At 50.0% G+C, this 27,822-nt stretch overlaps 2 protein-coding genes across 2 annotated transcripts; both read left to right on the forward strand.

Moving 5' to 3' along the window:
* Nucleotides 1-956: 956 nt before the first annotated feature.
* On the forward strand, nucleotides 957-10,669 carry LOC118976435 (keratin, type II cytoskeletal 75). The gene is made up of 9 exons (XM_037030930.1): nucleotides 957-1,457; nucleotides 2,017-2,231; nucleotides 3,219-3,279; nucleotides 3,635-3,730; nucleotides 4,535-4,699; nucleotides 6,588-6,713; nucleotides 6,854-7,074; nucleotides 8,462-8,496; nucleotides 10,416-10,669. The coding sequence occupies exons 1-9, from the start codon at nucleotides 972-974 to the stop codon at nucleotides 10,652-10,654; spliced, it is 1,644 nt and encodes a 547-aa protein (XP_036886825.1). The 5' UTR covers nucleotides 957-971; the 3' UTR covers nucleotides 10,655-10,669.
* A 1,912-nt stretch (nucleotides 10,670-12,581) lies between these two features.
* Nucleotides 12,582-27,163, forward strand: LOC118976436 (keratin, type II cytoskeletal 5-like). The gene is made up of 9 exons (XM_037030931.1): nucleotides 12,582-13,074; nucleotides 14,902-15,110; nucleotides 19,657-19,717; nucleotides 20,556-20,651; nucleotides 22,562-22,726; nucleotides 23,539-23,664; nucleotides 24,139-24,359; nucleotides 24,931-24,965; nucleotides 26,295-27,163. Exons 1-9 carry the CDS (start codon nucleotides 12,616-12,618, stop codon nucleotides 26,522-26,524), a joined length of 1,602 nt encoding a protein of 533 aa, XP_036886826.1. The 5' UTR covers nucleotides 12,582-12,615; the 3' UTR covers nucleotides 26,525-27,163.
* Nucleotides 27,164-27,822: the final 659 nt, after the last annotated feature.

The following is a 27,822-nucleotide window of genomic DNA, read 5'->3' on the forward strand; positions in this document are numbered from 1 at the left end:
CTTGGTAGTATCAGAAGGGGAGAAGACTCAACAAACATTTACTCAGCACTTACATGGCTGAGACATTGCACAAGCTGTTTTCACACATGAATGCTCATCACAATCCCATTTTTATAGACACCCAAACTGAGGCTCAGAGAAGCTCATGACTGCCTCAAGGTCTCACAATGAGTCTATGGCAGGCCCGAGATGCAACCCTATCTCTCCACTCTCATAGCTTCTCTCCATGGAAGACAGAGGGCCTGGTCTTCAGAGTCGCGTTATGTTAGAGTAGACTGGACATGTGGGCATGCACACGCTCATGCTCCAGATTATCCTGTGACCTACACTACAGAGATGGAAGTTTAAGAGCAAAATAAAGGGGCAGTCAAAACTGGTTGGATTCCTGAGAAAGACGAGGATAGAGCAGGATTTTCAAGATCTGGAGGGGCCGCTTCGTGGGAGGAGGGGAACTGGGCTATCAAAGCTGAGGAAATGCTCGGGCATGGGAAGCACAGCTAAGGTATAGGAAAGAACAGAAAACAGTAAATCACAGCCACGTACACTGACACAAGTTGTTTGGACAGGAGGGAGTCGGTCCCAGGCTTAAGAAAACGGTTTAGAAATGAGGCAGTGTTTTCTGAGTCCATTATAAGATGCATGATTAGAACATGACTGAAAGCAATTAACTTGTTTCTCATTCATTTGCTGATCAAGTTGTGACTGGAAAGAAGTTTCCACGTGGGAGAGGCGAAGCTGCCAGGGAGCCAACCAGTGGCTTGTGCACCATTTCCAGAGGGAAGCTGAGTGTGAGCTCAGGGTTGGCAAATGCCTAGGAGATACCATCAGAAGCCTCCATTAGTATTGCCCCGCCCCTCCCAGAGGCACATAAAAAGCCAGGGGTCTGGGGCTCCCCAGATACCCTGCCTTCTCTGTCCCCTTTCACACATCCCCACCTCTGAAGCTCTTCTTGCCCCACTTTCTCAGCCACCATGTCCAGGCAGTCCACCGTCACTTTTCAGACGGGCAGCCGCAGGGGCTTCAGCACTGCCTCAGCCTCCAGTCGCCCTCGCTTTAGCTCAGCCTCTGTGGCCCGCTCCACTTGGGGCAGTGGAGGCCTGAGAAGAATTAGTGATCCTGGGGCCAGTTTTGGAAGCCGCAGCCTCTACAACCTAGGGGGGACCAAGCGGGTCTCTGTCAGTGGGAGTGGTGGCAACTTCCGAAGTGGCTTTGGTGGCAGGGCAAGCAGTGGGTTTGGTGTTAGCAGTGGATTTGGCTATGGGGGTGGAGTGGGAGGGAGCTTTGGTGGCCCTGGCTTCCCTGTCTGTCCCCCCGGAGGTATCCAAGAGGTCACCGTCAACCAGAGTCTCCTGACTCCCCTCAACCTGCAAATTGACCCCACCATCCAGCGAGTTCGGAAAGAAGAGCGGGAGCAGATCAAGACCCTCAACAACAAGTTTGCCTCCTTCATCGACAAGGTGAGCCGGGAGCTGCACCTGCCCCGTTGGGTTAGGCTGGTAGGACCTCTTGGAGAGGCCCAGTCCAGAGAGGAAGCAGCGATGCAACGGCCTCTCTAGAAAAGTACATCTGATTAACAGGTACCTCCCAGGAGGTGAGGTATTTACAAATGGCAACATGTGGAAATTTCTCCTTGTCCTTCTTGGGAGACACGTGGGCTGGTTCAGTCAAAACCATGAAAAGTTAGGCTGTTCTCTACAGGAGGGCTTTCCACTAAGCAAACTGACCTAACCCAGAGCAGGCATTATGGAGACTGTCCACCCGAGAATCAAGGTTCCCTGTAGAGGCCTCTGAGCCCCACTCCATATGTTAGTTCTATGGAAGCCCTTGAGCACTTCGAGGTTGCTTCAAGGGCTTTGTCATCTTGACTTGGAGCTGTCAATTAAAGAGTTGAAATATAGGTGTCAGGTAAAAAGTGTACTTTTATTCTTTCCCATATTAATTGGAATGTCTGGCTCCAATTAATTTTTCAAGTCTCCCCTGTTTCTCAAGATTTCATTCTCTTCTTCCCCACTCTAGGTACGGTTCCTGGAGCAGCAGAACAAGGTCCTAGAGACCAAGTGGAGCCTCCTGCAGGAGCAGGGCACCAAGACTGTGAGGCAGAACCTGGAGCCCTTCTTTGATGCCTACCTCAACGACCTCCGTCGGCAGCTGGACAGCATCACCACTGAGAGGGGCAGGCTGGATGCTGAGCTCAGGAATATGCAAGACGTTGTAGAAGATTTCAAAGTCAGGTAAGTTCAAAATGGACTGCTGGTCACACACAGTCATCTCAAGGTTCCTTTTCATGAGTACCCTCCAGGAGCAAAGTTGCAAATGCCAGTATCAGCTTGGAGATTTGCAACTTGCAGTCATTATCCCATCGGATGAAGACAGCATTGTGGGAGGAGGCAACAGAGGGTCCCTCAGCTCATGCATCACTGTTAACGAGAAGCCTGTTCTTACCTGTCTACACGACCACAAAGGGATAGCTATATCACCTAACAGAATGTTGTTACTCTGGAAAGCATAATATTATTTCAAGGTTAGCATATGATTTAACTGCACTGGGCATGGGCTGTTACTGAGATGGCGTCCATTTCCAGGACGCAAACTAGAGTATAAGCAAAGCAATCTGGTCCTCCTTGAGGAGGCAAAGTTTGACTGGCAATTATCCGGGCTGCAGTAATCAGTGCAGGTATTCAGTGCAGGGGACATAGTCAGTGGAAGACAGTGGTCCCCCCTAAACTATTAGCTGCCTTACCCTTGATTTCTGAGGTAGAACTACACCTACTTACTAAAAGCACACTGCTCGAATGGCTGCCCCGAAGTTCAGTGAAATGTACCAAAATCTACCAGGAATGATGCCCTGCACAAAGTTTACAGCAGGCACTTGAGACAGTGACATTTTTTAAAGATTGTAAGTGTACATTTCTAAGAAGATGGAATTGACTGAACACCTATTTCTAGTTCCACAAGTTCTATGCTCCCTTTCTAGTCTTACTGAAGAAAGAATAAGGGGGGCAGGGAGGGGGGACGTCTGGCAGAAGAAATTGTTCTCCTTTCATAGAGGGAGAAATAGAGGTTAAGTGAATCACCCCAAGTCACACACAGGTCAGCAGAAGAGCTGGAGGGGACTCAAGGTCTCTGCATTCTTGCCGCCCCAGCACACTCCTCCACAGCCTGGGAGGAGCCCCACCAAAGCCTTGCTCAACAGCACACCCCCTCTCCTCCGCTCACAGGTACGAGGATGAAATTAACAAGCGCACGGCTTCTGAGAATGAGTTTGTGGGCCTGAAGAAGGTGGGTGGAAATGTCTCTCAAAGGAGAAGATTCAAAACCGAATCCTGGAGTGTGGGATGACCCGGCCCTTGGGCCACCCAAGAAATGTCACACAACCTGGAGAATCAGTGGAGAGCTCAAAGCCGTCAAAACGCTCCCTCTGTCTTTATGGCCCCACCACCCCTGCTTAGGGTGCCGTTAGCTCAGAAAAATCAGGCTTCCAGTTCTCAGTAATCACCCTCCCCTACCTCCCAACCCCAGGTGCAGACTTGCTGAAGTCCAACCTAGAAGGGCTAGAGAGGAGTCTGCTCAGCTTCTCTAGGACTTGCCACATGTGGCCGGGGTCTCAGAGGGGCATGCTGTGCTGTTGTTCCAGGATGTGGATGTCGCCTACATGAACAAGGTGGAGCTGGAGGCCAAGGTCAGCTGTCTGACCGACGAAATCAACTTCTTACGGATGCTGTATGAGGAAGTAAGAGCCTGCAGATGTTTTTATCCCTCCTGGTTTGGGTCCCAGGAAAGAAAAATCCCTGCAGAGAATGCCATCTTCGTAGTTCTCCCAGGGGGCATCGTGCCCCAGATGCTCTGAGCTAGAGTTTGGAAGGTCAGGCAAACCAGGAGAACTACTAGAAATCTCACCACACTACACCCTACCCTAGCTGTGAGGCTTATTCCCCCCATCCCATAGTATGTCAAGGAAGGAGTGCTGGTTCTTGAATCCCAGGTCCAAAGGGAGCAACACCCACCTCTTCATCCCCCCTCCCAGTAAAATTCTGAAAGTAAGCTGTGCCTCAGCTTACTGGCCAGCTTCTTGCCCTCTGAAGATGCTTCATTCTGGGCACTGCCACTCTGAAAGCAGAGACCTGGGTCTATGGGGAGGGAGAGGGAAGCAGGGGTGGGGGCTGATAGAGACATGCTGTGCAGAGGGCAGAGGGTCCTAAAAATCATCCAATCCTAAAGAAATCTTTTATGCCAGCATATGAGTCAACATATGTCATAGTCAACTACATGTAACTTGGATCAAAGAACACTTACCCACCTTTTGTATCCAGGGAAATCACCCAAGTGAGATTCTGGAGAAGCAATACTAGGGACACAGTCCCATCACACTGGCCTATGACCCAAACACCTCTTGGAAGTAGCCAGGGTGGAGCCAAAAGATTCCCTAACAGGCGTGCCACAGAAGTGCCTTCTGACCTAGAAGGGTGCTCAACCACACGATTTCAAGATCCCTTCTTCTTATGCCTTGATAACACTGAGTTTACTGGCCTTGTAGGAGCTGTCCCAAATGCAGACCCAGGTCAGTGACACGTCTGTGGTGCTGTCCATGGACAACAATCGCAGCTTGGACCTGAACAGCATCATTGCCGAGGTCAAGGCCCAGTATGAAGACATTGCCAACCGCAGCCGGGCTGAGGCTGAGTCCTGGTATCAGACCAAGGTGAGTGTGGGCACCTCCATGATAGCGTCCAGGGCTAGCACTCTTTGAAACCCCAAATCATCACCTAACTATTAGCCATAAGCTTTGGCTAAACATGCGAGCATGTCCATCTCTTCAACTTGGCATGAGCATCTTTGATCCTATGAAAACTTAACTTGAAAAGTAAGGAGATCCAACTGTAGACACTGTTATGTGGTCAGCTGATGTTAGGCACTCAGGACACCCACCATCCCCACATCACTTATGATCTGGGCAAGGGCTGGGTGAGACTCTGAAACACCCAAGAAACAGTCATGAAGCTGTTTCCAAAGGGCTCATTTAGTCAGCGCATGCTCACAGAGCTCCTACTATATGCCAAACAGGTTACAGAGTTGTAAATAAATAAACTGAAAGCAGAACCCCAGGTCTGGGAAGCCATGAAGTGAATAGATGCTCTTGGAAGGGAAAAAGGCAACATTAACAAAAAGCTGCCAAGAAGCAGTGGGTTTTCAGTCCACCTGGGAGGCAGGGAGGAACATGAGTGCCAAGGAGGGGAAGGTGTTCGAGGCTGAGCAAGCTGTTCTGTGGGGCTACAAGTTGGAAATTAGCACTTTGCTGAGCAAGAGAGTTTGTATCTAGAAGAGGAAGGCAGGGACAACCAGAGAGAGCTACTGTCCAAAAGTGCAGATGACCAGAAGAAGGTTTGGCTTTGGAGGGGTGTGGTGGGCAGGATAGTCCAACCCACGAGAGGAGCCTCCTGCCAAATCCAGATGCTGTTCAGGGACAGCTGTTCACCTGCAAGCTGTCTCCTGTCCCTTGCCCTGCTCCGTGCATTCATGCCTTAGTCCCTACCACTGCAAGGTGGTGGGAAGGTAGAGGGTATCAGCTGACAGGGGTGCACAGTGCAGAGGCAGCCCCTTGACAGCGGGTGGAGGTGGGACACAGTGGTTGAAATTTACAGCAGATAATTTCTTTTGTTGGCAATGCTATTGTTCCCTTTAACAGTGTTTATCTAGAAACAGAGGAGCTGAACTAGTCAGCACTTTCAAAACCCACCAAACACTCACTCAGGCAGGAGCCCCCTTTCATTGGGAAAGGCGTGGCTTTCACTCCAGTCTGCTAGAGGAGACAGGGTACATTCACTCTCCAAAATGAGTGTGTCCTGGTTGTGCACCTAAATGAGGTGGAGAGCTATTCTGTTACAAAGTCTTCAGAACTGGATTCTCTGCAGCCTTGGCTCCAACCAACACCATCTCCTTACATCTTATTCCTGTTTCTCCAGCGCTGGTGTCTGCAGGGTGACCAAAGTTCATGATCACAATTGGTCTGGATGTAGGTCCTGTGACCAGGAACCCCTCAAGGAAGGTGACCAAGTGCCCTCTCATTCCTAGAGCTCCTCACGCTTCTTCCTGCCCCAGGGTCCTCACATTGTCTGTTTCTCCTGTCTGGGATGGTCTCTGCCCAGCCAGTCACTTAGCTCCCTTCCATCCTTCAGAGCACAGCCCCAGGATCTCTGTCTCTGGAAGGACTTCCCTGATCACCACCCCCACCTCCATATCTAGGTCAGATTCCTTCATTATACTCCTGTAGGACTCTGTTAATTTCTAAGGGACACTTATCTCAGTTTGGAACTATATATTCAATAGTATGCTGATTTGATTAATGTCCATCTCCCCCAATACATTGTAAGCAGGGGTGGTCTATGTTCTTTGTGATATTCCCAGGGCCTGGTACATGCCTGTCAACTAGATGTGCTCAAGAAATATCACCTGACTAAATGGGCAAGGGTTTGTGTGAGTGATTAGTGAATGGAGGGGCCTGCGGTGGCCCTGAGGGCCGGGCTGGGCACACAGGCAGTGTCCAGCCCAGGCGTTTGACGAGATGACTGGCTCTTCTCTGACTCCTTCAGTATGAGGAGCTTCAGGTCACAGCGGGCAGACATGGCGATGATCTCCGAAACACCAAACAAGAGATCGCCGAGGTGAACCGGATGATCCAGAGGCTGAGAAGCGAGATTGACAACGTGAAGAAGCAGGTAAAGTTTTGGCAGGGCCGAGAGCTCCCTGCACACTCAGTTCTCCTGAGTCATTCCGCCATGTGTGCAGGACTCCAACCAAGAAGCACCACACATCCAGGGGATTCCGGTAAGGCTCATGGCTTATCCTCTCCTCGCAGTGTTCCAGCCTGCAAACAGCCATTGCTGATGCAGAACAGCGAGGGGAGCTGGCCCTCAAGGATGCACGAGCCAAGCTGGTGGACCTGGAGGAGGCTCTGCAGAAAGCCAAGCAGGACATGGCCCGGCTGCTGAGGGAGTATCAGGAGCTGATGAATGTCAAGCTGGCCCTGGACGTGGAGATTGCCACCTACAGGAAGCTGCTGGAGGGCGAGGAGAGCAGGTAAGGGTAGAGGCAGTAACCCCATCCCAGCTGCCCGGCCATTCCTAGGGGCTCAGGTTGCTGCAGGCCCCTCCTTTCCTGGAAAAGAGAACAAAATGCAGGTGGAATTGGGTTATGACAAAGAATATAGGTACACTTTTTTCCAGGTTAGTAAATCATTATCAGACTCCCGCATTTGAGGGACAACTACTTTTAGCACCCCATAGAAATCTAGGGCCCAGTCAGGTCCAAGGAATCAAGTTCTGTCCAAGGAGAAATTTGGTTACATGGCAGGGTTGGATATGTGGCATGAGAGGCTCTGGACTGAGAATAAATTGTCCTAGGATTTAGGCTTACATGGCTGCCACTAGTAGGCTGTGTTACCTTAGGAAAGTCAGTGTCCCTTCTCTGGTCCTCACTTCTTCAGTGATGGAATAGAGGCTAGGACACATGATCTAGATCAGTGGGGCTTTGTGCGCTGCCAGTTACCGGCTGCGTGACCCAGAGCAAATTGCTTAATCCTTCCATTCCTCGGCGTTCTCACCTGTAAAGGAGGACAACCATAGTTTCTAGCTCATACATTTTTAAGAGGGTCAACAAAGGGACTATACATGAAGCTCTTCACCCAGTGCATGATATACAGAAAGTACTCATTAAATAACAGTTATCATTCAACTTAGTGGCCAAAGACATGGGCTCTGGTGCCAAATGACTCTGGCTTCAAATCCAGCTTTGTGACCACGGGCGACTTAACTACCTCTCTGAGCTTCAATTTCTCTATCTATAAAACTGAGATAATAATGCCTACTTAATGGGGTTGTTGAGAGAATAAGTGGCATTATGTAGGTAGCAGGTACCCAGTAATTGTTAGCTCTCTTAATGTTCTAAGTATGTATTTGTAAATGAATGAATGCCAGTCTGTCCTCAAGATTCTAAAACAAAATCACTCTGGTTGCCAGCATGATGATAGACTGTTTATTGCTGGTGTTATGTTTATGTCTCAGACTTCTCTCCACACCTATGACAACCTCAGCACTAACCAGGGCACGACAATGGTCCATTGTTGAGAGAGAACTCTCCTCGTTCTATGACAAGAGCTGCCTTTTCAACTGACACCAGTGTGTGATTAGCTTTAATCTTCATGAGGTGTCTGCCTAGTTTAAACCAAAAATGTGTCTCTGGGATTACAGATTTGACTCCTATAAACCTCAAACTCCACATTATTTCATTCATTAAATTATTATTTTTAATAATACTGTTATTTAAATCATTTTGACCCCAATTTTCTGCTATAAAAGTAATGAAGGGTTTTTTAATGCATTTAAAACCATCACAAAAATGTCATTTCAAATGCCCACAAGCCCATGGACACCATAGTAACCTCCTTCTCCCCACTCCTTTTAATCAGGCTGAGTGGAGAGGGTGTTTCTCCGGTCAACATCTGTGAGTATGACATCCTTTGTGCCATTTGGAGGGTGTGTGGTTGGGGGGTGGGGAGGTGGTGGGCATGCATGAGGCATTAGAGGGGATCCCACCAAAAGGACTCATTTTGAGAAGGTTTGAGGTTTTGAGTCTGTTAAAAAGGGAGTTGTGTTAGGAGAGAGTCTTCCATGTCACAATACTTACCTCTTTGCAAGTGAAAGATGCCACGAGGGGGAAATGAGAGGTTTGCTGCACTCCTTCCACTTGCGTTTGGAAGACCCACAGGACACACACCCACCTCCCAGGACTTCACATCATTCTTGCTGGGACTGCAAGTCTAGCTCAGAGATGAGTGTTCGATGTAGATGGACTTTATGAAAACTCCTGGTCTGCCCTCCATCTTTGAAGGGAGCCTTCATGTGGAGCACAAGGGCATTGCCATTCAGACAGTTTGGGAAGAAGCCGCACTGCTTAGCCTAACTGCAGATCGTAAGTGCAGAGTTACTAAGGATTTCCAAGACAATGAGAGCTCATAAGACATGGTATGTGGGTGCAGCTACTAAGAAACAGAAGAGGTTAGCAAACTGGCCCAGATCTGTGCCAGTAAGGGCAGAAGGAATCACTCACAGAGCTCAGTGCTGGCATCTTGAGACCAACAAAAATGACTTCTGCAACTTACACTCCACAAGTGGGTTTGGTATTCTTGATGTGGAATTCGCAAATGCAATTGATTATATTGGCCAATGGTTCTAGAAGGCAGAGCCCTCTGAACCACTCAGGCATCCTTGGGAATGGACGGCACAACCTCTGAACTTTCCTTTCTCTTGGAAGCACCTAAAAGTCTGTATTGGTTTCCCAGGGCTATCACAACAATGTACGCAAACTCTGTGGCTTAAAACAACAGAAACTTGTTCTCACAGTTCAGCAGGCTGGAAATCCCACACTGAGGCGCTAGCAGGACCATGCTCCCTGTGAAACCTGGAGGGGAGAATTCCCCCCTTGCCTCTTCTAGCTTCTGGTGGCTGCTGTCAGTCCTTGGCTCATTGCTCCACTCTCTGTCTCTTTGGTCACATGGCCCTTTCTTTGTGATCTGTCTTCACACTGTCCCTCTTCTTATATGGACACTAGTCATACTGGATTAGAGCACGCCCTAATGATTTCTCTTTTAGCTTGATTATATCTTCAAGATCCTATTCCAAATAAGGTCACATTCACAGGTACTGGGATTCAACATATGTTTTCGGCAGTCATAATTCATCCCATAGCACTGAGTATTTTGGGGTTCAATTTTCCTTCTCCAGAGCCCAAGTAGAATACTAGATATTTAAGGTGATGCTGGTAATAAAAGTTAAGGAAAGAACAGATGGGGAGAGAATAGGGCCCAAGTTGGCTGGCCAGTGAGTCATCTGTTACTTGGTCTACCAAGAATATTCCAGTCCCCCACCCCACCGGGGATTCAGAGCACAGAGGCTGGGGAACACCAAGGGAAGCATATAGGTGCCCCCCATGATGAAGGGAGACACAAGAGTCAGGCCCACAAAGGGAGACAGGGACAGAGTAGCAGGGATGAGTGTGGTGGGATCAAAGGGGAAGACAGGTGGACTGGAATAGCTTCCCAGAAGAGAGAAGGCTGCATTAAGTTCTGGAAGGAAAAGAGAGACACCGAGCACAGAGGGGAGCCAGAAAGCCACTTCAGACTGGGAGAACGTCCAGAGCTTCAGCACAGAGACGACCAGGCTGAGGCATATGACAGTGACTTCACCACACTGGGGGTTGGAGGTGATGCTGGGGGGTGGCAATTAAAAGAAGGCTAACAGCTGCCTGACAAGATCACACCATCCCCTCCCCAGGAGCTACAGGGCACAGGCCCTGACACCCCAGGTTCCCAGGTGTCTTCTCTCCTGCGCTTGATTCTGACCACGTCTCCTCTCTTCTGGCAGCTGTGGTCACCTCCACAATTTCCAGTGGCTATGGCAGTGGCAGTGGCATCGGAGGTGGAAGCCTGGGTCTTGGTGGGGGCAGCGGCTACTCCTTCACCACCAGCGGCGGACACAGCTTGGGTGCGGGCCTGGGGGGCTCCAGCTTCAGTGCTGGTAGCAGCCGGAGCCCTGGGGGCAATGGCTCCAGTGTCAAGTTTGTCTCCACCACATCCTCCAGCCGAAAAAGCTATAAGCACTAAGTACAGTCGCCCCATTCCCCACTCCTGTCCTGAAATCAGATCCGCCCACTGACCTGGGTCATTCTTCTGCTCTCCTTCACAAGGCCTACCTGTGCTGCTAGGAAGACTGGCATTGTGGCTAAACCCCATCTTCCAACCTGAGCCTCTGCCCTCCTGATAGTCCCCAGACTGCTCCCGGTGCCCTCTCTGTGCCAAAGCATGGAGACTTTCAAGATTCACATTCAGCTTGTCTTGCAGAGACAGGCTGCCCCTTCAGCCCTGCCTTCCATCCTCCCTCCAGATACAGAAATGGGGAGTCAGTGTCTCTAGGCCATCTTAATGCCAGGTTGTCAACCCCATTGTCTCACGGTGCTTATAAGCTGTCTGCTGGGAGGAGGGCTCCCTCTCGCCCCTCCCCAGAATGTGTCAATTAAAGGTATGTGTAATGTGTTTGGTGTCCAGCCCTCTGTTTGGAATGGTGCCCGAGTACAGAGCAATTTTCCTCCTCCCCCTGCTCCTCCTTCTCAGGTCTCCTCCCAGCACAAGGACCCACACAAGAAGTGCTCAGAGCACATCAGACCTCCCTTTCCTCCTCCTGCCCAGAGCTAAGAAGGCTGGACAGGGGAGAAATGGGAGGAACAAGAGGGCAGACTCCACACCCAAGCTTCTGCCCATTTCCTCCTACCTCTCACTGGAATGCCTTCTTTGAGAAGCCCAAACCTTTGGGCAGAGGCTCTATCCAACCTCTTCACTACATGTGTCATGTAGAGTGAAGCCATCCCCTCCCCAAACCAGACTGTTCCTCCAGGACACTGACGTAGGGTGGGCTGCCCAGCCCTTGGCCAGTAAAGGGGCCATTGTTCCCTGACAGCTTCAAACTTGCAGACCTGGGCAGAGAAATAACAGGGCAGGAGTGGAGTTAAAAGTCCGCCCTGGGGCAGTGCTTTCACCGGCAGAGGAGACATTCAGACCCATAATTGCAGCAATAAGACATCCGGGAAGCTCCCACATTCCTGAGTTTACAGCCTCCTGGATCCCCTCTCATCAAGGAAAATTTGGAAGGGTTGAAGGGGAGAGGATGGCAAGCAGGAGAGAAATGATACTAAGAACAACTGTTAAATATCCCTGGTGGAGTGGGGGAGGAGCAAGTTAAGACCTAGGACAAGAGGAGTAGAGGGGACTGAAATTCAGAGTCTGCTTCTCTTTGACAAGCCACCTCTGTCCATTGCTATGAGGTGCAGTCAGACCACTGGGCCCCGTCGGCGCAGCCGTCACTAGCTATGCAAAGTCTGCCAAGTTTCTTAACTACTCTGTACCTCAGTGGCTTCATGTGCAAAACACAAACAGAAATAACCACCACAGGGTGCTGTGTACAGATTAAATGAGTAGACAAGTGTAAAATACCTACCCAGTAGCTGCTCAGTGAATGTTAGCAATTTGTATTGCCATCACAAAGTTATCATGACAGTCAAGTGACACAGTGCTGGCTACTGACCTGCCACATGATCCTGCCACATGATCCTGCCACATGATCCCACATGCGTTGAATCTTTAACAAACGGGCTTTCTTTATAAGTGACCATGGCCATGGGAAGGGCACAATCAAGCATTTGGGTTCAGAGTCCAAGACCTGGAAAGCAAGATGAGAGGAGCAGGTGAGCTAGAGTGGGAGTGTCTCCAGCATGTGGCAGAGAACCTGGGCAGACGGGGGGTTCAGGACCCAGGCCTGCCCCGGGCTCGAATGCCCAGGCCTGGTCCTGCCCTAGGTAGGGTGTTCCCATAATGATTAGTGGGGCAGGAAGATGGGCCGTGGCCAGACATGCCATCGAGATGAACTCAACACAGTGGTCTTTGATCTTCTTTGGCCAAGCCCAGTCTTGAAAGGGATAAAAGTCAAGGAGATTTTGGGAGAGTTAGACTCTTAAGCCTCCTCATCCTTTTGACATTTTCACTCCTCTGACCCTGTGGCTCCAGCTTCCATCATGACCCAGCGATCCTCTTTCACCATCAAGTCAGGGGGCACTCGGAACTTCAGTGCTTCCTCAGCGAACCTCCTCCCAGGCAGCCGGGCCAGCTTCAGCTCTGTCTCTGTGACCCATGGTGGGAAGGGCTTCGGGGGTGGCTTCGGCGGTGGCTTCGGGACCAGGAGCCTCCACAGCCTCGGAGGCAGCAAGAGAATCTCCGTCAGCGGGGGCTACCGCTCTGGCCGGGGCTACGGTGGTGCTGGCTATGGGATGGGTCTTGGAGGCATAGGGTACAGGGTAGGGGGATTTGGAGGTGGGATGATGCCTGGAGCTGGAGGCATCCAGGAGGTCACTGTCAACCAGAGCCTCCTGACCCCGCTCCACCTGGAGATTGACCCCTCCCTCCAGCGAGTGCGGAAGGAGGAGAAGGAACAGATCAAGACTCTCAACAACAAGTTTGCCTCCTTCATCGACAAGGTAAGAAGCAAATGGGGTGCCCATCAGAAACATTGGGGGGTCTCTGCTCTCTGTGCCTTTCTGAGGTCAACTGAGAATTGCCCAAGACCTGTGATCTGGGGGAGTGAGATAACTGCTGGGGAGGAGGGGGTGGTTTTCCCCTTTGATGAGGTGAGAGTGGGAAAATGCCCACCTCCAGGCTCCAGAGCTTTCTGACCCACCGCAAGGACATTCATTGTCTTTTGATGGCTTGTGATCATGCCACGTGCTTAAAATTAGGCACTGAAAGGGGATTGGTTTGGAGGAAAAGGGATAAAGGAAAGAAAGGTTACAGGTTCAGTTCTCAGAAGTGGGCTGAGGTCACTCTTTCCTGTGGCGACCCCTCTAGTGATCTGGGCATGTCTGGGAAGCTGCTGGTTGGCCAGAGGCTGCTCAAAGTGTTTCACTCTTTTCTTCTGGAAAGAGGAGAGCTGTGACTCTGTCCCTGGGTTCTCTTTGCTGTGTGGCCTGGAATCTTAGGGATTTCCCAGTTTGGGGAAAGAAATAATTCTGTTTTGGATCATACCACTGGTTCACATCTGAGCTGGTTGCTTTTACCTGGAAGAACCAGCTCAAATATCTGGGTCATTTAGACTTCACACCTGGGATCTGGAAGAAAGCATGAGGGGCTGATAAGTATAATTCAAGAAGCAACCTAAGAGGCAACCAGCCCAGGTCCATTTTTGGCTTTATATCTGAGAGAATCCCTAACTTCTCAGGCTTTAGTTGGGTTGGACAGGTGGACTCTAAGGCACCTTTGCTGGTCTAATAGTCTATGAAATGCCTCACCATATGAACCCAGATCTCAAAGCTAACCACTGAGGCAGTAGTTCTTCACCTTTATCACCCATGTACCCCACTTGGCCTGGCGTTCGCCTCAATAGCTGTGTAATTTCCAGGAGCCTGGATCTGAGGGAGAGAATGTGGGCCTTGCTTTGCTTCAGTTCATCTGGAGGCCCTAGATGGGGAATAAAGGGTTGTAACTAGGGAGGGACTTGGAGCTAGGACTGTCCTTCTTCCTCTGGTAAAAGAAGAGAAAGCTGGTGGGGTAGGTCCATTTGTCAGAGACCCTCTGCAGGCATATTGCCATCTCCAAAGTCTTGGAGGCTATTTCTTCATTCTCTGAGGTCATGTGTCATTCCATCTGCTCCCAAGGGAAGGACTTTGTTTAGGGATAAAGTGTTGGATATTTTTTTCAGCCTGGGGGGTTAATTAGTACAATTCGAGAAAACCTAATTTGTGACATAAGACCACAGAGGACCTGAGAGAACAGAGAGAGGAAGGGCTTTTCAAAGACATACAGCTAGAGGGACATGGCTGGGGCTGTGCCCAGATCCCCTCCACACCACTCCAGGGTGGTCCAGTCCAGCATGCCTGGAGTAGGTGGGCAACTGAGTCTGGCTTCCAGATCTCAAGAAATTAGATTGGAAAGAAAATACACAAGTTGAATTTTCTGCCAAGAACCTCCTACCCACTTAATGGGAATCAAAATTTTACCCAGTAATGTGATGATGTGTTCTTTTCTTACCACACATCAGCATGGTTTGGTGTGGTCAGAGAGTTTCCAGCCCCTCTGGTCCTCCCTGATTCTCCCACCTCCAAACCAAGCCACCACCTCTATCGCAGGCCCATTGTATCTACATTTGCTTGGCTTTCTACATTCCAGGCTCCTTTCAGGCTGAGGATGACAAGAAGGAGCCTGCCACCTGGACTCTGAGGCCTTGCAGGGCACTCCCCTGCACTGTTGGGAGGGTCCTGGGAGGCTGCTATAAGGAAGCTCTCACAGTCTCTCATCTCTGGCTGGGGCAGGTGCGGTTCCTGGAGCAGCAAAACAAGGTCCTAGAGACCAAATGGAGCCTCCTGCAGGAGCATAAAACCACCAGGGCCAACATCGAGCCCATGTTCGAAGCCTACATCAGCAATCTGAGGCGGCAACTGGACAGCTTGGGTGGAGAGAGGGTGAGGCTGGAGACGGAGCTGAAGAACATGCAGGATGTGGTGGAGGACTTCAAGAACAAGTGAGTAAACACTCAGCCAACTCCTCCAGAAGTGCCCAGTTCAGCAGGGAGGTGGGACACACACTTAGGGAACCGAGGCAGTCTCAGAAAATGAACTGGGACCCTGCAGTCAAGAATGTTGGAGATTTGGGGAGGGGCTAGGGTTATATAGGATGAAACTAACATGGGCACAGAGAGCATGGTACGTACCACAACCTGATAAATTCTGTAGATGAAGAAAGCAAGGCTCTGAGAGAGAGTAACTGGCTTATCCAAGTTTATACAAGTGGCAACTCATGAGTTAAGAATTAAACGCATAGAATCTCATCTTCACATTTGTTCAACTCAGTCCCATGGCTAACTTACACTTGACACAAGTCAGTCCCATGGCTAACTTACACGTGACAACGCATTTACACCAACCCTGGCCAAGGGGTGGGAAACAGAGGAAAGAAACCCATATATGCTGCCCTCTCCCTGGAAGCACACACCCATGCACACATCACTAAAGATGTGCCCATAGACACAAGTAACCTCTTATTTTTGTTGTTCTAATTTATTTCTAATTATCTTGGTCCAAACAAAGTGAGTCACTCAATAAGGAGTTTTAGTTACTGTTTGTGTAACATGGTAAGCGCTAAGACCGTTGCACTGACACGGTAGCCACTAGCCAGCCACACGTGCCTGTTCACATTTAAATGAACTAAAATTGAATAAAATATAAAATTCAGGTCCTCAGTCCCACTAGCCACATTTCTGGTGCTCAGTCCACAAGTGGCTAATGGGCACCACAGTGGATGCAGATATAGCTCATCTGAGCATTTCCATGACCACAGAAAACTCTGCTGGACAGCAGTATAGAGTCTAGTCAGTGGCTTTAGAATCTCGGCTCAATGACTTACTAGCTGAAAGACCTAAAGAAATCTCATTTTTTTAAAAAAATATATTTTGTTGATTATGCTATTATAGTTATCCGAATTTTCCCCCTTTGCCCCCTCCCCCTGGTAGCCCCCTTCCCTCCATCAATCTCTTAGTTCACCTCCATGGGTCGTGCATGTAAGTTCTTTGGCTTCTTCATTTCCTATACTATTCTGAACATTCCCCTGTCTATCTTCTACCTATCAATTATACTTCTTATTCCCTCCCCGCTTCTCTTCCTTCCCCTCCCCACTGATAATCTTCCAGATGAACTCCATATTTATGATTCTGCTCCTGTTCTAGTTGTTTGTTTAGTTTGTTGGGGGTTTTTTAGATTTAATTGTTGATAGTTGTAAATTTATTGCCATTTTAATGTTCATAATTTTGATCTTCTTTTCCTTAAATAAATCCCTTTAACATTTCATGTAATAATGGTTTGTGATGATGATCTCCTTTATATTTACCATGTCTGGGAAGCACTTTATCTGCCCTTCCATTTTAAATAATAGCTTTGCTAGATAGAGTAATCTAAGTTGTAGATCCTTGCTTTTCATCACTTTGAATGCTTCTTGCCAGGTCCTTCTTGCCTGCGTAGTTTCTTTTTAGAAATCGGCTGATGGTCTTATGGGAACCCTTTGTAGGTAACTCTCTTCTTTTCTCTTGCTGCTCCTAAGATTCTCTCCTTATTTTTAACCTTTAGCATTTTAATTATGATGTGTCTTGGTGTGATCCTCTTTGAGTCCAACTTCTTTGGGACTCTCTGTGATTCCTGGACTTGTATGTCTATTTTCTTTGCCAAATTAGGGAAGTTTTCTTTCACTGTATTTTCAAATAAGTTTTCAATTTCTTGCTCTTTCTCTCCTCCCTCTACCACCCCTATGATTCAGATGTTGGTACATTTGGAGATTCCCAGAGGCTTCTTATACTCTCCTTGGTGTGTGTTTGTTTGTTTAAATTCTTGTTTCCTTTTTCTATTCTGGTTGAATGCTTATTTTTTCCTTATGTTTCAAATCATTGATTTGAACTCTGGCTTCCTTCCCTTCACTGTTGATTTCCTGTAGATTTTTCTTTATTTAATTTAGTGTAGCTTTCATTTATTCATTTATGTTGTTGCCATACTCAATGAGTTCTTTGAGCATCTTGATAACCAGTGTTTTGAACTCTGCATCTGATAGGTTGGTTATCTCCATTTCGTTTAGTTCTTTTTCTGTTTTTTTTTTCTGGGCCATATTTCTTTCTTTCCTCAATTCGGTAACCTCCCTGTTTTTGTTTTTGTGAATTAGATAGAGCTGCTCTGACTCCCTGTCTTAGTAGCGTGGCTTATTGTAGAAAAGGCACCTGTAAATTGCGTGGAGCAGAACCTTAGGTAATCACCAGCGCAGGGCAATCTGCTTCACTACTTTGTGGCTCTGTGTGCGCGGAGGGATCAGAAAGGGAACAGTGCCACTGCCTGGTTTCTGGAGATTTGTCCAGGACTTTCCCTGTTTCCAGTCACTTCACCTACTCCCTCTTATGCAACGGATGCCCTTCCAGCTGTTGCAGTGGCAGAGAATTCAAAAATGGGTGAATTTACATACGTTTAAGACTGTGCAGGCCCTTTCAAGTGGAGTCTCCTGAAAATCTGGAAATTTCTTCTGCTGCCCCATCTCCCACTGGTTTTTACAGACAGAGGTTACGAGAATGTATCTTCCCAGTGCTCAAACCCTGGGCTGTGCAGTCTGGCCTGGGGCTGGGATTGCCCACTCCCAAGGCATCCCTCCCAATTTTTATCCACCACACGTGAATGTGGGGCCACCCATTCCCACTGCCGCCTCACTGTGTCTTCTCGCCTCTCTACCTGTCTTCACATCTCCACCCCTCCTACCCATGCGGATGAATGTGGCTTCTTTAAATCCTTGCTTGTCGGACTGCCATACAGTTCGATTTTCCATGAGTTCTGGGTGTTAATTTGTTTTGAGGTTTAGTTGTAATTCTCTCTGTGGTTGCGCAAGGAGGCAAAGCATGACTACTTATGGCTCCATTTTGACTGGCAGTCTGATGCCTATTTTCTTAAATGCATGTTTTGGTATGGTTACCCCAGAGACTCGGGCAGGAAAACAGAACCCTGCCAAGTCATGAGTGAGGCAGGGTGGTTGAAACGATGGTGAGTGGGAGGTTCAAAATAAAAAACTCACTTCTGTAAGCCCCAATTCCTTTGCCTGTTAAAGGGGATACCCACCTTATAGGGGAGTTGAGAATATTAAAACTTGCATATAAACTACTTGGTAGGGTGCCCGGTGCCTGGCACATATTAAGTTGTTAGTACAGGTTAGGCATTATTGTATTTATTGTATTGCTGTTAATACAGGTTAGGTATTTTATTGTACTGCTGTTTAGACATGTGTATGTAGTGGCAAGAGAATCAAGTGCAGATGGATGCAAACATGGAGTAACACTGTTTCCGCCCAAGAAGGAAGAGATGAAAGCTTGATGTTGAGAAGGAAAGAGGCACAGAGGAAGGATATGGGGCGGGGTGGGGAGGTGTTGAAGAGTATGCCCCCAGCTATAGACAGTGATGTTCCTGTGGCAGGTATCTAAGAGGCCTGTGTAGGACCAGTTGGTGCTTACCCTCAGGCAGAGGGCCTGTGAGCTGGGAACCACAGAAGACACGGACAGCTGCATAAAATTAGTCGAAGAATAGACATTCATATTTAGTGAAAAGGCAATGCAAGGAAACAATAAGGAGAACCAAATTAACTGGTAGTAAAAAGTTTGTCTCAGATCCTGATGGACAACAGAAGCAATATAAAAGCAGGGGAGATCTGTTCATGATATATGTCCTACATACATCACGTGGGACAGGGCTTCGTGGTTGCAAAAGAATAAGGACATCTCACTTCATAGAGGGGAAGGGCACCTATGAGAGGTTAAGTGACCTGCCTGGGGTTACTCAGCTGGATGGTCGAGGAACAAAGCTCCAACCACAGCTGTCCAGAGCCACAGAGAGGGTGGGATTCCCTGATACTTAGAAAGGTCGGGTAGGAAATGGGTCACTAGAACAGAAGTGCAACTTCCTTCCCACTAATCAGTGAGCAAGGTGGGTTGGGGGTGGGGGTGGTAAGGGGTGTTGCCTAGGGGAAGATTGAAGAATGGGGAAGATTAAAGAATGCGGAAGCTGAAGACAGGCTGGGTCACTCCTATTACCCTGAAGACTCTGTTTCCTAGGCCAGGGTCAATACAGCCAAGGACAGAACAGAAGGCATGAAGGCACCTTTGGCATGAGAAGCTGCTGAAGCCTAGGACTGCCCACCTCCTTCTGTCCTCTGTTCCTCCCCTCATTTCCTTTCTTTGTATTGGGGCAAGACCATAAGGTATAAAAAGAAACATGCATGGCCTTTTATGGGACCTCAGCACTCTAAGGGGCAGAGATGTGTGAAAAGCTAGCTCAGAAAGAATGAGGGCTGGTTCTGTTTTGTCATTGTTTGGGGTTTGGGCTTTGTTTGGATAGGGGTAGGTAGGTGATAGTTGCTATGGAATTTGGGGGCATGTGTGTCACAGGAGAACTCTGCTACAGCGGTGCATTTTCCAGGTCTGCTCTGCAGACCCACGGAGGCCTGCCCAACTACAGCCCCACATCCTAACACCAATCCACATCTGATGCTCCTCACAGGTATGAAGAAGAAATCAACAAGCGCACAGTGGCAGAGAATGAGTTTGTGATGCTCAAGAAGGTGAGGAGACGGGGATGCTCCCCTTTGATGCCCAGGCAGCCCCTTCCAGGAGTGACAGCTGCTACTTAAGCCAGTGGCATTGCCTATAAGGCTTTAAATAATCTGTGCAACCAATCTTGGAAGCAGGTTTTGCTTAAGAAATGAGAGAACTCGGACTCATGGAGGTTAAGCAAGTGCCCCAGGTTACCCAGGTAATAGAAATGAGTCAGAATCCAGGGCTCCAAAGTCCAAGCCATAAATCATGACACAAGCCCTCCCACCCCCACCCCCCATGTGGAGTCCAGTGCAGGGAGAGGTGAAGCAAAATGGGCCTTGTGCTGGGCTGAGTCTCCATGATACCAAGGCAGGCTCGGGGGATGGGTGTGGGACAAGCATCAGCCCCACAGAGTTGTGGGCCTTTCTGCTCAGTGGGGGACAGCCAGAGAGAGGGGAGAACCAGCCCTGAGCTAAGCTGCAGGGGGGAGGAAAGAGCAGTGGTGTATGAAAGGGAGGAAGAAGCAGAAAGTTCGAGGAGGAGGAGAAGCCACTGAGAGCCTCAGGGAGAGGCTGGGAGAGCCCAAGGGCCCAGGGTGGGGTTGGCCTCACCATGTGGAGGTGACACAGGAAATGTTTCCACGTGGCACCAGCTGATGAGCTGTGGGCATTCCCTGAGCCCTGGGAATGCCCCTACACAGTTTGGACCCCCTGCCCCTACCCCTGTCACCCCAGCCAGTCCCACTCCATAGCCCAGAATAAAGACCCGCTCTCATCCCTGGGAGCTGAAGCTCTCCTGCCTGACGGAGGGGCAGGTTACCCCAGACTGGGTAGGACTCAGAGTGACAGTATGCTATGTGCCCAGGATGTGGATGCTTCCTACATGAACAAGGTGGAGCTGGAGGCCAAGGTGGATGCCTTAATGGATGAGATCAACTTCCTGAGAGCTTTCTACGATGCGGTAAGCAGTGTCCACCACTCCCCTCAGAGCCGCTGGAGGCTGGGCACTGAGGCTACCAGCTCCCGCTCTGATCTCTCCTCTGCTCCCCACCCCATCTCTGGGTTGGAACTGATGGAGCAAATGCTGCTTCCCCTACCTAAGGAGAAAAATGAGCTTCTGTGGTAGCTGATGGTGAGGTGAGAAATTTAACCTTGACCACGTGGATCACACATGCTCTGCTGGTCAGACAAAAGAACTGCCTGTCATTGAATTACGCACAGTTTCCAAAGAACTATCTGAGCAACCCGGTTCACCCATTTCAGCTTAAATTTACCTGTTATTCTTGGCTGCAGGATGACACTATTATGCAAATCAAGTGACTGTGAGCCTTCAGGTGCTTTTAGAAGCATGCAACATGATTGCTTGGTTCTTCTGAAGACGCATTTTGTTAGGAGTCAGACTTTGTTCTGGGAGCTGTGGACAGAACATTGAGCAAACATAATCAAGCCCCTGAGTTCTTGGAGCTTTCATTACAGTCTGGGAGACAGGCAGCACAGACTCAACACCGGGTCGGGGACGATACGGACAATTGGCAGAGAGCAGCAGTGGCAAGCAGGAGTGCTAGGAAGAGACAACAGGGCTGGAGTAGAGTGAGTGAGGGGAGAGTGGTAGAGATGGGGTCAGTGATGTGTCGAGGAGAGAATGGAGGGGGCATTGCGTGCCTCCAGGTAGGCCTGATAGGGACAGGGGATGTGCCCAGGGGGTTACAGTGTTTGGTGCCCAGCTGAAGTTGGTCATGTCATTCCAGGAGCAGGAACATCAGCTCTGTGTTTTTGGATGGGTTCAGTGACCAACAGCCCACATGGGGCTAAAAGGCATCATTTTCTCTACTTATTCACTTTAATACTGACAACCAGCGTGCCGTTGGCTCCTAATTCTGAACTAGCCCACGGCCCAGCAAGACCATGGGTTGAGACTCTCAAGCTACATCAGCTACCAGAAAAAAAAAACTACTTATGAAAAACAAATTGCAGGGCACAACAACAAACTAAAGCAGGAAATGCATGAACCAATTGTTAGTTAAGAAAGGAAGGAATATTTTTACTTAGACTTGTGACGTGGACCAGTTACTCTCAAATTTTACAGGGCATCAGAATCTTCTATAGGTCTTAGTAACACACCAAGTCGGATTCAGTGAGTCTATGGTGGGGCCCAAAGTGTTGCATTTCAGCCAAGTTCCCAGGTGATGTTCATGTTGCTGGTCTGTGGATCACATACTTGGAACCACTGCCCTAGGTGAATCTGAGCAGTGATCATTAACAATTTTTGTCGGTTTATTGTCTCAAAAACCATCTTACATGGACGTGAATTTCTTTAGTGCTCCCGCCTGAGACTCAGAGATTCTATCTAACCTGCGTGGCACATCCAAGACTTGGATTTTTTCAGTCTGGTGCTCTTTCTGCTCTTTCCAGCAAATTTCTATTTCCTGTCCCTGAGGAGCTGGGAGGAGCGAAGTTGAGAAACAAGATTGAGATGCAGCGATGCTTCTGGCCCTGTCTGACTCACTTTTCTTTCACAAGATGATTTCTTTATTTGGTGTGAAAGGTTGTGTCTTTCTCAGAATATGAGACATCACAGCACTGACAGGTTGCAACAAGGTGTGTCCCCTTCACAACGGGGTGACAGAGCAGCTGGAGTTTCTGAGCTGCCACCCCCTCCATGCAGATGAGTTGGTGATAAAGAATGGGAGTGAACCCAGTGACCTCCCTAACGTCCCAGCCCTGTTAGGCCTAAGCAGCTTGCTACACCCCAACAGTGCAAGTGAGGCCCTCAATGTCAAGATCTGTTCCGAGGACCTGGTCACAGTGTCCCAACACACATGCACACACATGATATCCTGCTTCACCTCATCCATTTGGACCCCATCACAGGAGCTGGCTCAGCTGCAGGCCCAGATCTCTGAAACCTCTGTGGTCCTCTCCATGGACAACAACCGCAAGCTGGACCTGGACAGCATCATTGCTGAGGTCAAGGCCCAGTATGAGGACATTGCCAATCGCAGCCGAGCTGAGGCTGAGTCCTGGTATCAGACAAAGGTGAGGTGTCCACACCATGTTCATGAAACAGTTGTACAGAACTGGGGTTTCAAAGATAAAAGCCTGTCCTCTCAGGTGCCCCAGCCTGGTGGGGGTGAAGGGGTCTCTCTGAGTGCAGCCGGGGGCTTACCCTCTGTGCTGAGCACTCCTTGGGCTGAACAGCCAGGACGTGAGGGAATAGACGGATGAAGGTGGGAGGTGGTCAGTCCTTCTGCCACTGGAAGGATGGACACACCTCCAGTGCCCTGTATAGGAGAGGCAAGGGACAGCTGGACATACTATCCACCAGTGCCAGGAGGAGCCAGAGAGGGAGGGCATTAACAAGAAGTAGGCTGAGCCTCCTGGAGCCAGAGGAGGAAGCTAGAATAGTCTGGGACTGAGGGTTTGGGGAGGGAAGAGGACAAAGGCTGGATATGGGTCACACAGTGAGATTTTCCAGATTAGAGCAAACACGCTGAGCTGGGGAGTGTCTGGGATATGATATATGGCACTAAGGAGAACAAATATGAAAGAGCTTTAAAATCAGAGCATGATGGGCTGAGAATAAAATACCTGGTTTCAAGGGAGAGGGACAAAAGACTGGATCCAAGAAGAAATGTCCAACTGTGGTGCAGAGCCCTGGATATGGAGAATGAGAGGCAGAGCCCAGGGGCACTAAGGAAGGATTTGATGGAGAGTGGCAAGGGCCAAGGGAGGGGCCACCAGGCAGCCTATTGAAAGCCTGTTGGGCCCTGGGAAACCACTGCCTTCTCTTCTCTGGCCTGAATCTGCTGCCTCCTGCTTCTCCTTCTCTAACCCCCGGACCCCCACAGTACGAGGAGCTGCAGCGCTCGGCCGGCCAGCATGGGGACGACCTCCGCACCACCAGGATGGAGATCTCTGAGCTGAACCGAATGATGCAGAGGCTGCGCTCCGAGATTGATAACCTGAAGAAGCAGGTAGTGTAGGACTGAGCTCCCACAGGTCATCCCAGCTGTGCTGGGCAGAACTGGGTCTGGTCCTAACTCAGCCCATGCAGACTGAAGCCTCCCCAGATGGGTGACCATCCAGTCTCCTGCCTCACCAGGGGTGTCAGGACCTTCTTCCTGAATCCTGTCCAACATCAGTGCTTCCAGAAAAGGCTCTGTTCCCTGGAGGCATCTATGGCAAAGACTTGACCTGCCTTACTTACCCACTCTCCAGAGACGTTCAGCACTGGAAAGGACCCCACCCCCCAAATCATTTTCTCTATCCTGGCTAAGTCTCGAATTACCCACAGGGGACAGAGATTAATCTTATTTGTAAACATGATGAAGCTCCAGCTTCTTTACATGAAATCCATTTCAAAAATATTCCTCCATATTTTTAACCTAAAGCCCACATATTTCTACATTCTCTGTGGACAATTTCACAAACCTGTGTCCTCCTGGTAGTGTGCCGCACTCCAGGCTGCAATCGCAGATGCTGAGCAGCGTGGGGAGCTGGCCCTCAAGGACGCCAAGCACAAGCTGACCGAGCTGGAGGATGCCCTGCAGAAGGCCAAGCAGGACATGACCAGGCAGCTGCGTGAATACCAGGAGCTAATGAATGTCAAGCTGGCCCTGGATATCGAGATCGCCACCTATAAGAAGCTGCTGGAGGGCGAGGAGAACCGGTGGGTTACCTTTTCCTCCCACCATGGCTCAAACAGACTCTACCAGAGCACTGTAACGATGCCACAGAGGCCAAGAGCCCCACCAGGTCAGGCCCCAGATAGAAATTCCAAGGGAAGAAACAGGGTTCAAATGCAGGAAGTCTCCTGCAGTCACAGCCCCTCCCACAGCTCCAGCTGGACCTAGGGCAGGGGGCAAGGTAAGAGGTCTCAGGGAAAAGTGGCCCATGACTACCTGGAAGGCCATAATAAGGGCCATTTCTGACCAGATCCTAGACAAATGAGGCCACACTTGGGAAGAGCCTCAAGGGCTCTGTGTTGCTGAGTCCCCTGTCGGATTGCCTCTATCTAGTGAGCATAGGTCCCTCTCCCCATTTCTCTACATGTTGAAACTGGATTTATCTTCCAGATGTCCCCTCACAGATTCACAGAAACTTCCTTCAGCTAATGAGATGAGAGATAAGTGTGCTAAGCACAGTGCCTGGCACACAGTAAGTGCTCTGTACTGATAACTTTAAGCCCAAAGAAGCCAGGGCTCCTTAACATCTCTCTCTTTCTCTCCCACCTGCAACAGACTCACTGGAGAAGGTGTCGGATCCGTGAACATCTGTAAGTAAATGTCTTGGGATGATAGAAAAGTGGGAGACAAAGTGGAAGCTAATAGCATCACTAATAAGGATTTGAGACTAGAAAATGAACGAGCTGGGTGAGGGGCATCACCGAGACCCTCAGAGGGGCTTTTCAGAGACCCTGTCTTCTTTGGCTCTTCCTCCCAGTGGAGTCAAGAGAGACAAGAGAGACTCCTCACCCCCGGGGTCCCTCCCAGGGGGGTCATATGTCCACGGGAATGACTCTACCCCTGCTTCAGGGGACCCCAGTGGCAGGACAGAACTACCGGCGAGCAATGGGTCCCCCATCTGAACCCCTGCTTTCTCAGCTAGCTATGGCAGGCATTCAGACTACTCACACAACTAACGAGAGACTGCTTGACAGATTAAATGTAAAGACCTTTGTTTAGAATTGAAGCAAATTAATTGAACAAGCCGAGCAGTGACTGGCCTGGCTTGGCCTCAGCCCACGGGAGGGAGGTGAGGAGGAACCACCTCCCACAGTGGCCCAGCAGGTGGCATTCATGGAGCCCTGAGTCCTGGTCATGCAAAGTAGAGTCTCCTTGGGCCCCATGTGGGTCATACCACATTGGGAAGGCTAGAGAACAGGACGGAGGAGAGCTTGAAACTGATTAGTAAAGGAAATGGGCGTAGTTTCCGTGGAGAAATATACACTGGAGGGGAGGTCAAAGAGGCATCTTCAGATGTTTGATGGGCTGTGGACAGCGGCATCCACAGACAGCGAGCTCCTTGTCACTGAAAGTATTTGACCAGAAGCTACACCGTTGTCCCTGTGGATGCAGCAGAAGGAATTCGCATCCAGAGCAGTACATCTGGATGGCTTCCCAGCGCCTTCTAGTGTGGGCGTCCAGATCCCCTCCCAGTGTACAAGGCCTCACGTTCCATTCAGTGAGAGCCCCTGGTGTAGATGAGGAAGGAGCGCCACGTGGGAGCCTAATGCCTTGGTCTCCGGCAGGGCTGACCTTGGGCTTGCCAAATCTCGATCTCTTTGTGCCTCCAGTTTTTCCTCTGTAAAATGAGGAGCTCGTAGTCATAGCCTCCTCTCAGGCCTGTTGAGATCGGTGAAGTCACAGCTACGAAAGGGTTTTGAAAGGTGCGATGTCCTGTGCAGACGCTCACGCTGAGACAGTGCGCGATGGGGACGGGAGTACATGCCCACCCTCCGACTCTGGCTCCTGGGCTGCAGAGGAGATTCCTGTTCCCTGAGGAAGTGCCATGGGCGGGAGCCCCACTGGCACCAAGTCTGGGCAGGGTGGGTCTTGGGAAACTGGAGGAGGCTGCCAGTGTACTCTGTGCCTTCTCTCCACAGCCGTGGTCTCCTCCTCGGGCGGAACAGGCTACAGTGGGGGCAGTGGCCTCTGTGTGGGCGGGGGCGGCTACAGCAGCGGCGGCTACAGCAGCGGCGGCTACAGCAGCGGCCTCTCCTATGGTACCAGCGGCAGCGGCTTCAGTTCCACCAGTGGCCGCAACTTGGGCGGCAGCACCTCCAGCATGCGCATCATCTCCAAGACGTCTACTAAAAAGAGTTATAGGAGCTAAAGGGCCTCTCCCGCCTCTGCTGCTTCCCCGTCCCCCACCCTTCCCCACCAGGCCCCCACTTCCCAGCCCCAGGGCCTGCCGCTTTGCTGACACCCTCTGCACACAATCAATCCTGGCAGCAGGACGCACAGGGAGCAGGGAAGTGGCCTGTGAATTCTGAGATCGCCTTATCCATCCCTCTGCCTCAGACAAGTCCCCCCAGAGGCACCCACTCGCTCCTCATCCCCAGGGTCCTCCAGGGGCCATGAGCATCCATTCTAACTAATGCTGATTCAACTGCTCTAAGCCAAGACCTGGGCTAGGACTTTGCCCTTCAGTAGCTTCCAGAACAGGGCTGCAGTTGGTCTTCCTCCTCCTGTCCAACCCACATCCACTGCAACCACAGTCCTTCACAGGGTGGGGCTTAGAACTGACCTTGGTGCTCTAAGAAAGTTGAGCGCAGTTTAGGCCCAGAGTTTCCACGTGAGCTTTCTCAGCATGGGCAGAACACTTTTCCTGCAGGCCGTGGAACCCAGGAAAATGTTGCAAACCCCACCCACATATGGCATCCTCACCTCCTTCTCGCCCTCGCCCAGGCCACCAGCCATTCCCCTGACAATTCCTACCAGCAGAATATTTGCATGAGAAATCAACACCCATCCAAATATGACCAACTCTTGATTATATAGAACGGAATGATCTTATCAAGAATCCAAAAGTTTTTTATGGCCAGGGGCTGCATTCGGTGATATTTTATAGCCAAATTCCTTCTAAATCTGCCTCATTTAAGCCACGTTAGAATTATGGGCCCAAACAGAAACGTCCTGATGAGGAGGGGAGGAGGCAGGCTCTGTGAGCGTGTGGGAAAGGCAGCCCAGCGCGAGGAGCCTGCAACAGCCACGTTGGAAGAAGGAGCCCAGTCAGCCTCTACTAGAACCGCCCTGGGGGGTCCTCCTACAAAATAACCCGCCAGGCTCAGGACTTCTCTTTCTTCTGTGCTGGCCACATCTCTGCTGGAAAGTTTTCTTTCCTTTTCTACCCTGTCTCTCCACCTTCTCTTGCACCCTCCTCCTTTTCTGCTCATCCTCTGCCACCCTGCATGTCTCCTCCCTCCATCCCCCTCTGCTCCTCCTTTCTCCCTCCCCAACTTTTCTGTTTGGCAGTACATTTCCTTTCTCTCTCCTGACCTTTCTTTTTCCATCTTCCTGTCTCTGATATGTCTGTTGTGTGGATTTACCCACCCCCAGCATTAGCCACAACTGAAACTCTCCAAGGCAGACCACCAAATGCCCTGCCCCACAGGGAAGGCCCAAGAGAGC

This window comes from Sturnira hondurensis, unplaced genomic scaffold (genome assembly GCF_014824575.4).
Source record: "Sturnira hondurensis isolate 20B ecotype Veracruz unplaced genomic scaffold, ASM1482457v3 Scaffold0020903, whole genome shotgun sequence".
Taxonomy (NCBI): domain Eukaryota; kingdom Metazoa; phylum Chordata; class Mammalia; order Chiroptera; family Phyllostomidae; genus Sturnira; species Sturnira hondurensis.

What these genes read in the sequence shown, in the direction of transcription:
- LOC118976435 (XM_037030930.1), top strand. Translation starts at nt 972, where the DNA reads ATGTCCAGGCAGTCCACCGTCACTTTTCAGACGGGCAGCCGCAGGGGC. An exon ending in GTAGAAGATTTCAAAGTCAG is followed by an intron (nt 2,232 to 3,218) that starts GTAAGTTCAAAA and finishes CTCCGCTCACAG; the next exon opens with GTACGAGGATGAAATTAACA. An exon ending in TACGGATGCTGTATGAGGAA is followed by an intron (nt 3,731 to 4,534) that starts GTAAGAGCCTGC and finishes CTGGCCTTGTAG; the next exon opens with GAGCTGTCCCAAATGCAGAC.
- LOC118976436 (XM_037030931.1), top strand. Translation starts at nt 12,616, where the DNA reads ATGACCCAGCGATCCTCTTTCACCATCAAGTCAGGGGGCACTCGGAAC. An exon ending in TTGCCTCCTTCATCGACAAG is followed by an intron (nt 13,075 to 14,901) that starts GTAAGAAGCAAA and finishes TGGCTGGGGCAG; the next exon opens with GTGCGGTTCCTGGAGCAGCA. An exon ending in TGAGAGCTTTCTACGATGCG is followed by an intron (nt 20,652 to 22,561) that starts GTAAGCAGTGTC and finishes ACCCCATCACAG; the next exon opens with GAGCTGGCTCAGCTGCAGGC.